The following is a 13269-nucleotide window of genomic DNA, read 5'->3' on the forward strand; positions in this document are numbered from 1 at the left end:
ACCTGGCCTGTGTGAATAAAGTTTCCCCTCTGTCACCTGGCCTGTGTGAATAAAGTTTCCCCTCTGTCACCTGGCCTGTGTGGATAAAGTTTCCCCTCTGTCTCCTGGCCTGTGTGAATAAAGTTTCTCCTCTGTCACCTGGCCTGTGTGGATAAAGTTTCCCCTCTGTCACCTGGCCTGTGTGAATAAAGTTTCCCCTCTGTCGCCTGGCCTGTGTGAATAAAGTTTCCCCTCTGTCACCTGGTCTGTGTGAATAAAGTTTCCCGTCTGTCTCCTGGCCTGTGTGAATAAAGTTTCTCTGCGTGTGTGCAGGTGCTGGCGTGGGCGATGTGACGGTGATGGTCAGGGACCCTGCGGGCCGTCAGAACAGTGTGGAGGTGATGATAGAGGACCGGGGTGACTCCGTGTTCCGCTGCACCTACCGCCCCCTGCAGGCCAGCCTGCACACAGTCAGCCTCAGCTTTGGCGGTGTGCCCGTCCCCAGGAGCCCCTTCACCGTGGACGTGGGCCCCGGTGAGCTCTGCTGAAAATGAATCTGGGTGTAAAAGTAATTCAACACTGATATGCTCTACCAGTCCACAGTCTGGACACCTGACTGAACATTCTGTGTTCCTCATTCTCTCTCAGTTTTTATTTGTTTTATCAGATGACATACACATTCATCTGATTTGCACCAAAGATCGTATATTGACCAAAAAAAGCAGAAGAGTCTCGTCCTCTACCTCCGCAAAAATGTCCCTCCAGAAGCCACAATATTGTTATAAATAACAACAAGCAAATATATATCAAAGCTGTTGGGGTTTATGGAAAGAGCATGACTCGAACTGGTTAACAGTTAGTATTGGTGGCGTTTTGAGCCTGGCGACCAGTTAGCTAATGAACATAGCTAACGGCTAGCTAATGCCAGGGCAGCTATTTATATCAGAGTATTACTTATTAATTATTATATCAGTTGTGACATGATGTAGACATCCATTGTGTCTGATGTCATCACATGTTTTTAGCAACAACTTTTTTTTTATTTTATCTTTTACTTTGAGCACAAAATTAGGTTATTTCTACCCTGCCTTTATTCTTCTGTCTTCTTCCTTCCATCTCTGCAACCCCCCCCCCCCCACACACACACACTCTCTCTCAGCCTGCGTGCCCGGGGCATGCAGGGCGACAGGTCGGGGTCTCCAGCCGTCGGGGATGAGGGTGAGACAGGTGGGAGACTTCAGGGTGGACACCAGGGCGGCCGGCAGCGGAGAGCTGAAGGTTCTTGTCAAAGGACCCAGTGAGTAGAAATTATATTTACATTCAGGGTTTACACTTTGATCTGACCAGCTGTGTCTCCATTATGAAGAAACGTGGAGCATTGTGTTTGTTAATACAGTGTAAGTGTGTAGCAAACAGCTAGAAACAGAGAGCAGTCTCTACTCCAAAACACTCTTGAGTTACTGTGAGTTACTGTGTCTGATGATCTGATGCTGTACATAAATGTTTAAAGGTTGTGTAAAGCAGGACTCTTGCCTCTGTGATGATAAAGGTGTTAGATGGTCTATCTAAACATGTTGAAAGTATCACGGTCACCAACTCAGGCTGTCAAATAATATTCTATATTCGAATATATATTCGAATATAAAAATCAAAAGAATATTCGAATATGAAAATTAATATTCGATTTAATTTATTTTTTCTTATTTATTTTTATTTTTTACTTTTAACCAGGTAAAAGAAACCTGGCCAAGAGGGCAACATAAAAACATACATCATTTGCCTGGTTATTTAAAAACATTACAAAAATGTAGGCTACTACTGTACTAGTACTGACTGGGAAAAAAAATGTTCAAGGATGATTTTTTTTTAATGTTCAAATAAATATACCAAGTAGTTATATAAGGTCTCTGGTTGTATTGGGTTGCCTTGCCACGCACGGGATTTTTATATATGTATATTTTTTTAATTTAATTTTTTACTATTTGGATATATTCAAACGAATTAGAGGGAATATTCAAATATAATTTTGGGCCAATTTTGACAGCCCTATCGCCAACAAAATCCACACAATCCATATTAGAAAAGCCTCTAAATCAGCCTTTTGGTCTTCCGTAACTTTGTGGCGTCACATAGGTTCACTCATTATCATTTCTGTGAGAAATAATAGACTAACAAAGTGTTTTTTCAAAGCGGTTGAGCGGTTGTCGTTTATTACCGGAGAGTTTTCCCTACCACCGTGCCACGGCTTCTCACGTTTCACTCTTGAAACGATTAGCCAATCAGAACAGAGGGCTCGTTAATATTAATGAGCCTTAAAGACACAGTGACAGAAAGAGCTTGTTCTTGGTAAGGCTCAGAGTAGATCTGTGTTGTTGGTTCATGACACCACACACAGCTTTGAATGGACCTCCAGACAGAAAACAAAACTGTGGAGTGGAGTGGAGTGGAGTGGAGATTGAGCTTTAAGTGTGGGCCTTGTACTACCTCGCCGCAAATATTGCATCTGGCCGTCTGAGGCCATCTGCTCATCTGCTGTCAGCCAATCAGTCAACAAACTGGCAGTTAGATGAACTCCTATTACATCATCAGCTGCAGATGGCTGTTGTAGAAGACAGAGGAGAGAGAAATTTCTTATTTTTTTAGACTCATCAGACGCTATGCTTAAAGGGACAGTTCGCCCCATATTTTTCCTCTTACCTGTAGTGCTATTATCGATCTAGATCGTTTTGGTGCGAGTTGGCGAGTTTTGGAGATATCGGCCGTAGAGATGTCTGCCTTTTTGCTAATACAATGGAACTGGATGGCACTTGGCTTGTGGCGCTCAAAGCGCCAGAAAAAAAACATTTGAAAATCTAAACAGCAATGTCTCCTTCCAGAAATCATGAGCCGGTTACTCAAGGTAATCCACAGACCTCGTTGTGAGCAGTAACCTTCATGTAGGAACTATTTTCGTTTGATTGAAACCTCACCCACTAACTAACGGCAGGAAATAGTCCAAAACTCAGCAACCCACACCAAAACTATGTAGACTGATAGATATCACTACAGGTAAGCGGGGAAATATGTATTTTTGACTTTGGGGTGAACTGTCCCTTTAACAAGTCTGGGTGTTTTATGAACTTGGAACCGGTTCTTAAATGTAACCCGTTAACAGAACCCAACCCGAAGCTTTAACTGAGATTTTAGCTACTCATTACTTCTGTTTCTGTCGTGTGCGTGTGTGTCAGAGGGCGGGGAGGAGCCAGTGAAGCAGACAGCCAGTCAGGATGGAGAGTGTTCGTACGAGTATCGCCCCAACACGCCTGGAAAATACTCTATCACCATCACCTGGGGAGGCCAGCACATCCCCAAGAGGTCAGCTGTGTGTGTGTGTGTCATGGCATTACCTCACTATTACCTCATCTGATCTGAATGGATCATGAATCTTTGTCTTTCTCTCCCTCTCTCTCTCTCTCTGTCTCTCTCTCTCTCTCTCTCTCTCAGTCCGTTCGAGGTGGCGGTGGGTCTGGAGGCGGGGCCTCAGCAGGTCAGAGCCTGGGGTCCCGGCTTGCAGGGAGGCATTGTGGGTAAACCAGCGGCCTTCATAGTGGAGTCAGTGGGCAGTGATGTGGGTGTGCTGGGTGAGACACGCACACACGCACACGCACACAGACACACACACACACACACACACACACACACACACACACACACACACACACACACACACTCCACTCTGCTTTCATTAGAGATGAAAGATGATGGATCAAAATGCAATATGTCACAATACAAAAATGTGACAATTTGTATCCATGTTATTCTGGTGTAGTAATCACTAATGAGCCTGACTATCTCAGTTTCACAAGCTCTTCATCCAAGTTATATTATTGTCACTTTGTAATTATTTATTTTAATTGTTTATATTTTAGTTGCAAATGGCAGAAATAATCACACATATTAGCATCTACAGTATATATTTCTGTATCTGTCTCCTAAATATATATTTAGGAGGTTTGGAGGTTCAGATTACAACAGTTTTCTACCGTTCTGTTCCTAATCTAATTTATTGTGTTCCTGTTTATAGTGTACGAATCCAACCCAGTCTAATATAATCATATTATTATAATGATATATGCATTATATTCCTTTTTACTCCAGTCAAGTCTATTCTGATCTCATCTATTTGATACATATGATAATCTAACCTAATCTAATGTATTGTAATCCTATATTCTAATCTAATCTGAACTCATCTGATCTAAACTATAATAATAATAATCAAAGTGCTTTGCATTAAAAAACAAAGCTTGATATGGGGGGAAAATACAAATTGACAACTTACAAATTAAAACAAGGGCAAATGGAATTGCAATAGCAATAAATAGATCAGTCGATGGTAAAAGGGACAGTCAAAACAGAAACTGTAAAAACAATATATGTCTTTTTGTGTGTGTATCTCTATCTATCTCAGTCTCTGCTCTAGTCCAGTCTGGTCTAATCTGGTCCTCTGTGTGCAGGTTTTGCGATCGAGGGTCCGTCCCAGGCCAAGATCGAGTGCGAGGATCAGAACGATGGCTCATGTGATGTGCGGTACTGGCCCACGGAGGCGGGGGAGTACGCGGTGCACGTGACCTGTGACGAGCAGGACATCGAGCTCAGCCCCTTCATGGCCCGCATCGTCCCCGACGACCACGAGACGCACCCTGACAAGGTGAGACACGAGCGCAACACACACCGAGTACGTCGTCTTCCTCTTTCCCCTTCTCCTCCTCTTCGCTCATTTTTGCTGTCCGTCGTCATACGCAGCTCGCCGGCTGCGCTGCCTCGCCCGCTGGAGACAGACAGCAGCGCTGTTCTCTGTGTGTGTGTGTTCCCTCTTTGTTGAACTTGTTGGCTGGTCCAACGCGGAAGTAGCGGCACCAGTCGCCACCATTACATTTGCGGCTGCTTCCGGTCCAACGTTGTCTCGTTTTCGAGTCACAATATTGTCCCTCGTTGGTTTCCCCGCGAGGGCTCGTCCGCTTGGCGGGCTTGCAGATGCAGCTCGTGCAGTATGAACGCTCACCCGGGTGTGGAACACTGAATAGCTTTTAGACTAGACAGACAGACTAGACAGATGAAAGGACCTGAGAAGGGCACATATTTTTGCGTGAACTAAATCAGTCTCTCAGCAGAACCTGACCATCAGCTCACACTCACACTGTCTGTGTTCTAGACCAGTGGTCCCCAACCACCGGGCCGCGGGCATTTGGTACCGGGCCGTGAGCCCGGTCCAATTTAAAAAAATAAATAAACATAGGCTATAATATTATAGGCTGTGTGTGGTAGTTGAAACATAGTTTAAAGTTGACATTTATTTATGTTTGTAGTTGAAACAAAAACAAAAATACTGTAGGCTACATACAGTACAACACAAAAGGCTGTTATTTACCCTTTGTCGCCACCTGGCGAGTACATATATATATGTAACTAAAACCATTAAAATTGACAACCGGTCCCGACCTTTTTTTCCATGTATCTACCGGTCCTTGGCACAAAAAAGGTTGGGAACCCCTGTTCTAGACCATCAGCTCACACTCACACTGTCTTGTGTTCTAGACCATCAGCTCACACTCACACTGTCTTGTGTTCTAGACCATCAGCTCACACTCACACTGTCTTGTGTTCTAGACCATCAGCTCACACTCACACTGTCTTGTGTTCTAGACCATCAGCTCACACTCACACTGTCTTGTGTTCTAGACCATCAGCTCACACTCACACTGTCTTGTGTTCTAGACCATCAGCTCACACTCACACTGTCTTGTGTTCTAGACCATCAGCTCACACTCACACTGTCTTGTGTTCTAGACCATCAGCTCACACTCACACTGTCTTGTGTTCTAGACCATCAGCTCACACTCACACTGTCTTGTGTTCTAGACCATCAGCTCACACTCACACTGTCTTGTGTTCTAGACCATCAGCTCACACTCACACTGTCTTGTGTTCTAGACCATCAGCTCACACACACTGTCTTGTGTTCTAGACCATCAGCTCACACTCACACTGTCTGTGTTCCAGGTGCAGGCCTTCGGTCCCGGCCTGGAGAAGAGCGGCTGTCTGGTCAATCAACCCGCTGAGTTCACCGTCAACGCAAAGGATGCTGGGAAAGGACCTCTGAAGATCACAGCTCAGGTAAGACACACACATTCATTCACTCACACACACACACACACACACACACACACACACACACACACACACACACACACACACACACACACACACACACACACACACACACACACACACACACCTACATTTAAGAATGAAAGGAAGTGTATTCCTGCAGTCTGTCCATCACATGCGATATTGCAGACAACAATGATCAGATTTTGATGAAATATTGAGGGAGTGCTGCATCTCAGGTCTCTGCGTTACAGCACTTTCATAATTGCACTGATTTTGATACTTTTTATTTATAGAAGATGGTCCATTACAGTAGTCCTCACAAATAATAATATATATAACATAATTGCACTGATTGGTCCAAGGGGGCGCTGCAGTCTCAGGTCACCGTCAAAACAAGGAGATCTATTTGTTTCTGATTGGCCAGAGGATAACATGTTGACCGATGATGACAAACAGTTCGATAATATCAGACTAACCAATCGAAGGACTTTGATATGCATCTTGTATTCTCTCAGGGAACTAGGACTTTGTTCTAACCGTGTGTGTGTGTGTGTGTGTGTGTGTGTGTGTGTGTGTGTGTGTGTGTGTGTGTGCGCGCGTGCGTGCGTCAGGATGCAGAGGGTCTCCCTGTGGATGTGAAGGTGGTGAGGAGTAAGGGGGAGGGGCTTTACTCCTGCTGCTACACGCCCGCCTCACCGCTCAAACACACGCTGGCCGTCACCTGGGGAGGAGTCAGCGTGCCCAACAGCCCCTTCCGGGTAAGCAGCCAATCATGGTGCCCCGTTACACCGGGAAGTGCCACCGTCATCCAATCAGAGCCTTTAGTCCAGACGGGAAACCCCAAGGTTGTCCGATCAGAGCTGGCGGTTCCAGAGGGGCGCTTTAAGACGGTCCAATCAAAATGTTTGGATTCTGGTGGTAAAACTAAGAAGCCGCTGGTTATCATCACTACTGACCTGTATATTGAGCAGAGTTTCATCTTCTAGACACCAGACAGAAAGAAAAAACACTTTCATAAAATACGACCACTAAACAGAAGTCAGACAGAAGAAGACGACAAATGTCAAATGTGTTCAGGTGAGAGCAAAAAAAAGAAAGTTTCACCTGCAGTCAGAGGAGACATACAACTAAAAAGATTAAGATGAAAAGGAAAAACAACTCAACTGTAAAACCTAAATGGTAACACTTTACATTAAAGGTACGCTAGTTGATTAAGTAACGGATAATCAACTCCTAGGTGTGCGTTAAACAATTTTAATGCAGGGCGTGGAGGCGAAGAACCACCCGACGTCGCAGGCATTACAATTGTTTAATGCACACATAGGAGTTGATTATCCCGCTTATACCATGGTCATTTGCCAACATTATAAAATAAAAGCATTTTATGATTTTTGTGTGTGCAATTTTAGCAATAAAAATCTAAAGTTTTTCACAAGCCATAACTCTGTTTACCTAGCAACACTTGGGAAACCGACTAATACCAGGAACAAGCTTCATGCAATGGAAACGTTGTTCGCTGTTCCAGTAAATAGGACGGACCTTGGATACGAGCCGGTATGGTGCAGGGAAGCTAGTCCGCTCAGCTCCTAGAAACTGAGGCAGCGAGTTGAATAACGTTAGCTGTGCAGGTTGGGTTGCAGATTAATTTACAACATGTGATTAGACTTGAGCTGGAATACGGTTTTAACGCACACCTGCCCGGCCAATCAGAAACGAGTATTCACCCAGACCATGGTATAATACTTATTAAAGCTCAAGTGCGTAATTTTTACACAAGTGAACGTCTGTTACATTCAGGCCATTGCCTGAACGATTCGCACAATGTTGATTAACTCATTGAGTGCCAAGGACGGACATGTTCGTCATTTCAAATAGTAACGTAGAGTGCCAAGGACGGACATGTTCGTCAATTGCGTTTTTTGACGGTGGGGCGTCGATCAAAGCCTTCTGCCTCTGATGTACAAATATTATAGCTATTGGATGTGTCTAACCTATTTTACAGAACCCTTAGGTGGCGACAGTGCTCTCCACATAACAGAAAGGCAAGGAAAAAACAAAGAAGAAGTCGTTATGGAAACGGAAATCGCATCGCATCCGTATGCATCGATATGCTGAAGCACGTTACTGCAGCTGTGCCTGCAGCAGCCAATCTGCTCCCACAATTGAGCCGGACAGCACATCCGCACATCCACACCGTGGAGTTGTTATTATTCTCAACTGGAAGCATCGTTGCCGGTGACAAACACACGCGGAACGCTGTAAAAAAGCAGGATGTCGCGCTCCCTTCACTGTGCGCACAGCAAACTCAGCAGAGAGCCACCACAGACAGGAGGAGGAGTGTGCAGTTGAGGCGAGGCGAGGCGGGGCGGGGCGGGGGGGGGGGGGGGGGGGGGGGCACGCAGAGCAGCGCGCAACACCCAGACAGACCCAGGCAGCAGGACAGGATTGACAAACGCAAGCCAGAATATCCGATGCCCACCAGCAGCAAATCAAGACCAGCAAGAAGCTGCAACCAGCAGCGCACGCAGGGGCCAGCGCTGCTGGTTGTAGCTAAAAAATATTATTCTGCCAAACAGAATTCCCTGGCCTTCACTGTTTTATTGAAGGAAATTATTTTTGAGGTGTGACTACATTAGAAAAGATTAGCTTCAGAGTCAGTGATGTGCTTGAAATGTTTAATTTCACAAAAGGCCAATTATCTCAGCTTCTAGAAAAAAATTGCTGTTTTTGGAGGAATCAAGCTATCTTCTCCGGCTCATAACTAAAGAACGGAAAATGGGATCAATAAACTTTTTTTTGCAGATGATAGAATAGAGTCTCATCGTTCTTTGTGCGTGTTCAGTGTTTACATAGTAATATCACACAATATTCTGTGGGCCTCGAGAAATCACTGAAAACGCTCTGAAACTCTGGCACTGGGAGCATCCGTTCTCCAAAAGTGGCTGGCAGTCAATGAGTTAATATGGCTGCCAGATAATTCTGAAGTGAAACGAGGCATTTCGCGGTACTGTTTTACAGTAGCGGCAGAGTAGGCTACATTACAGTAGGCTACAGCAGAGTAGGCTACATTACAGTAGGCTACATTACAGTAGGCTACATTACAGTAGGCTACATTACAGTAGGCTACAGCAGAGTAGGCTACATTACAGTAGGCTACATTACAGTAGGCTACAGCAGAGTAGGCTACATTACAGTAGGCGACATTACAGTAGGCTACATTACAGTAGGCTACAGCAGAGTAGGCTACATTACAGTAGGCTACATTACAGTAGGCTACAGCAGAGTAGGCTACATTACAGTAGGCTACGTTACAGTACAGTAGGCTACAGCAGAGTAGGCTACATTACAGTAGGCTACAGCAGAGTAGGCTACAGCAGAGTAGGCTACATTGGAGCCTACGGCAAATGCTGCATTCAAATGCTGCTCGGATGGTCCCATTTCCTGAGTTGGGAAGTCGGTGTGTTCACGAGCTTTAAAGTCGTAATGTGGAAACAACACAGAAGATGTGTTGTATTTTATTGCTCAGAGCGTTTAATTGGGGTTTTGGTCAACCACACTGGCTGCACGCCTCAACCCAACCACAATACCTTAGTTACCATGAACACCATTTGTAAATGATTCCTAGACACATTAGTTCACTGTTAATTAAGGGTTAGTTCATGCTTATTAAGCATGAACTAAGCCTTAATTAATGTACCCTTATTGTAAAGTGTTACTAGCTGATTTAAAACAAGAAAAAAATTAGAAAATGGCAGAACAACAGCAAAAGGCATATCATAACAAGTGAGGGAAATTAAGTCATGATTGAGAAAAATGAAGTCATAGGGGAAGTGTGTGTGTGTGTGTGTGTGTGTGTGTGTGTGTGTGTGTGTGTGTGTGTGTGTGTTTCGGGGGCTGGTTATGTGCCATCTGAATTGCAAACATGACATACATAATTTTCTCAGATTTGTATTTAATCAAATGAAATTGATACGGATCTGCACCAATGGCAAAAATAGTTTTTTGGCTGTCTAACACGAATGTCTGATCAAACATACAACTGCACATATTTTATGTTGAACAAAAGTTGATTTAGACTGAAAAGTGTCTTGTTTGTGTAACGGTTGAATCAGACTCAAATAGCTGCACTGTAACTTGGGTCTTTAATCTGTTTCTTGTCACTAATCGTAACTGTTTTCATACATTTAACTGAAGCCATCATGTGTTTTTATTTCTCATTCTACTGAAAATGATGTGATTTAATCACCATACTAATCCTCTGTGCACTGTGACCACCCTGGCTCTGTTTTATTGATTTAACCGCAGCAGAACTTCACTGATCTGAACTGAAGCCAGCCGATAAAAGCTTTTACAATATAAGCAGGGAGTCAAAAACATAATCAACATGGAGATGGGAGCTGCCAGTAATGCCAAAATCTCAATATATGGAGTTCCTGAAAATGCATAGTTACACAAAAGTACAAAATAAAAGTGAAAATTTTGATATTTGTGCATTGCCAGCACCGTCCCGCCCTGTTTTGAGTGCTGTAATAATTGTTACATGCTTATTGTGCCTGTTAAAGGCCCGATCCACAATTTCAGAATGATCTGTACCTCAAAGCTCACAGGTTCAATTCCCGTAACAGCCACTGTGTCCTTGAGCAAGACACTGACCCCCTGCTGCTCACTCAGCGTAAGGAGCAAACATGCTTTCATCCTGCTACTGGGCTGCTATATTTGTTGGACTTGGATTTTTCTTTCACTTGAAAATTGAGCGTTGCGGCTTTTTGCCATAAGATCGGACAGTGTGACGGACAGTGTGATGGCAAGGTTGATTGGTTGGGTCTAGTCATAACAAGTCAGAAGAAGGGACGCACGATATGGATTTTTTTTCCCCAGCCAATACCGATACCAGATAATTACCTGCTTCTCATGGCTGATACGATAACCGATAATTTCACATTTTTTGTATTTTAAAAATAAGTTCATAATAACCTGTAGCTGAGTTAGGAGGATGTGTGAGAGGTTCAGATAAGTGAAGTTCTACTGTCTTAACTGCACTTGATTTTCCCTTTTCTTTTTTGTGTGTAAATCACTGTTGTGTTGCTGTACGATGAAAACCTTTTTTTAAATTGGACTCCATGTATTTCATGAATTAAGAAAATAACAAAACAAAAACACTATATTAAAAACACCGAACAACCCTGTCACATACTGTAAGAATTCAATAAGATCTACTTTCTATTGGTTTCTTGTAATATTGGTGATCTAGGGATTTAAGCTTATTCTACCATTGTACTCATTGCTCAGGATAAACGCATCAGCTAGAAGACGCAATTTTAGTCACTAAAATATCAAATATTAAAAGTTAAGAGGTTTTCATCGGACAGATGTGTTGTGCACTAACAGGGGTTTTCAAAGTCTGAGACTGTGGGCCTCCCCTCAGACAAAGCTTGGAAAAAGATGGCAACCAACCCCCCCCAGAAAGGTCTTTCTGAAGGCATTTATTAGTTTCTGACTCTGGGGAAAGTGGGATAAAACAACAAAATTCCCCAAAACTACTGAATCTCTGAACTATGTCTTTAACCAATCCACACACATTTAGGCTATTCTACGTGATCTCCTTACTAACTAATGAAAGAACTTTAACGTCGTATTTTTTTCACTTCCATTCACTGAGCCTCCCCTGAAACTGTTTGGAGCTCCCCCGGGGAGGCCGCCTCCCACTTTGAAAACCCCTGCACTAACCAATCCTCCATGCACTGTAATACTGTAACCACCTTTCATTTAGGTTTGATCACTGTTTGAAAGCTTTGTTTATTAGTTATTATTTATGTTCTGACTTTGTTTACTGTCTGTCCTCACTTCCCACCTGTCTTCACATGAGTTATAGTTCATTTTCGGGTGATAATGATTTTCCAAACACCCCCACTCAGCCGCACCTATCTGAACACATGAAGGTCTGACACGTTTATCTGAAAACAAAAAATAAAACAAACAACCCCAATTAATTTCACTTATATTATATTTAGATCAAGCTCAGTTCAAACTGATCTAGTTCAATAATAAATGGAAACATTTCATTTAACTGTGTTGCTTGGTTCATTTTCTTTAGATTTTGGTGATTTGCATTAACCTTAACTTACATTTTATTCAGTTTTTATTTCAGTTCGAAGTTCCTTTCTTTTTTCTTTGAGTTACAGCATTATATAGTATACATTATATTTTTTATGAAGTTTCCCTTTATGATGTTATATTTTGGTGAGCAGAGGCAACTGGAAGCAGGGATTTATGATGATAATGTAAAAAAGAAGAAGACATGCTTTAGTAGACTCATTGGAAATTCGCATTCTGGGAAATGTAGTAAATCACTAATGGCAGTAGAAGCAGAGGAGGCAGGTTGAGGGGAAGTGGGGTCACCAGAAAAGTAAATGACAACATGTCACAGACGGATGATGAGATGTGACAGTGAAGAGGATCAGGGTGTTAAGGATAAATAACGTCGGCGTTGTGATGTCATCACTCCCTGTGGTGTGATGTCATCACTCCCTGTGGTGTGTTGTCATCACTTCCTGTGGTGTGATGTCATCACTCCCTGTGGTGTGATGTCATCACTCCCTGTGGTGTGTTGTCATCACTTCCTGTGGTGTGATGTCATCACTCCCTGTGGTGTGTTGTCATCACTCCCTGTGGTGTGATGTCATCACTCCCTGTGGTGTGTTGTCATCACTCCCTGTGGTGTGATGTCATCACTCCCTGTGGTGTGATGTCATCACTCCCTGTGGTGTGATGTCATCACTCCCTGTGGTGTGTTGTCATCACTTCCTGTGGTGTGATGTCATCACTCCCTGTGGTGTGTTGTCATCACTCCCTGTGGTGTGATGTCATCACTTCCTGTGGTGTGATGTCATCACTTCCTGTGGTGTGTTGTCATCACTTCCTGTGGTGTGATGTCATCACTCCCTGTGGTGTGTTGTCATCACTCCCTGTGGTGTGATGTCATCACTCCCTGTGGTGTGATGTCATCACTTCCTGTGGTGTGTTGTCATCACTTCCTGTGGCGTGCAGGTGGGCGTGGGCCGAGGCAGCCACCCCAGCATGGTGAAGGTGTTCGGGCCCGGGGTGGAGCGCCAAGGGCTCAAGGCCAACGAGCCCACA

General features: G+C 43.7%; 1 protein-coding gene across 1 annotated transcript in view; it reads left to right on the forward strand.

Moving 5' to 3' along the window:
* flnba (filamin B a) overlaps positions 1-13269 on the forward strand; it is a 108304-nt gene that overhangs the window by 49556 nt on the left and 45479 nt on the right. The window contains exons 9-16 of the mRNA XM_083661785.1: positions 313-513; positions 1139-1276; positions 3207-3333; positions 3463-3599; positions 4476-4669; positions 6022-6135; positions 6744-6890; positions 13180-13269. The exon at positions 13180-13269 is cut by the window's right edge and continues 34 nt beyond it. Of these exons, the coding sequence (XP_083517911.1) occupies positions 313-513; positions 1139-1276; positions 3207-3333; positions 3463-3599; positions 4476-4669; positions 6022-6135; positions 6744-6890; positions 13180-13269 (1148 nt within the window). The remainder of the gene's footprint in view (positions 1-312; positions 514-1138; positions 1277-3206; positions 3334-3462; positions 3600-4475; positions 4670-6021; positions 6136-6743; positions 6891-13179) is intronic.

The sequence above is a fragment of the Poromitra crassiceps genome (assembly GCF_964638095.1).
Source record: "Poromitra crassiceps genome assembly, chromosome: 27".
Lineage (NCBI taxonomy): Eukaryota > Metazoa > Chordata > Actinopteri > Beryciformes > Melamphaidae > Poromitra > Poromitra crassiceps.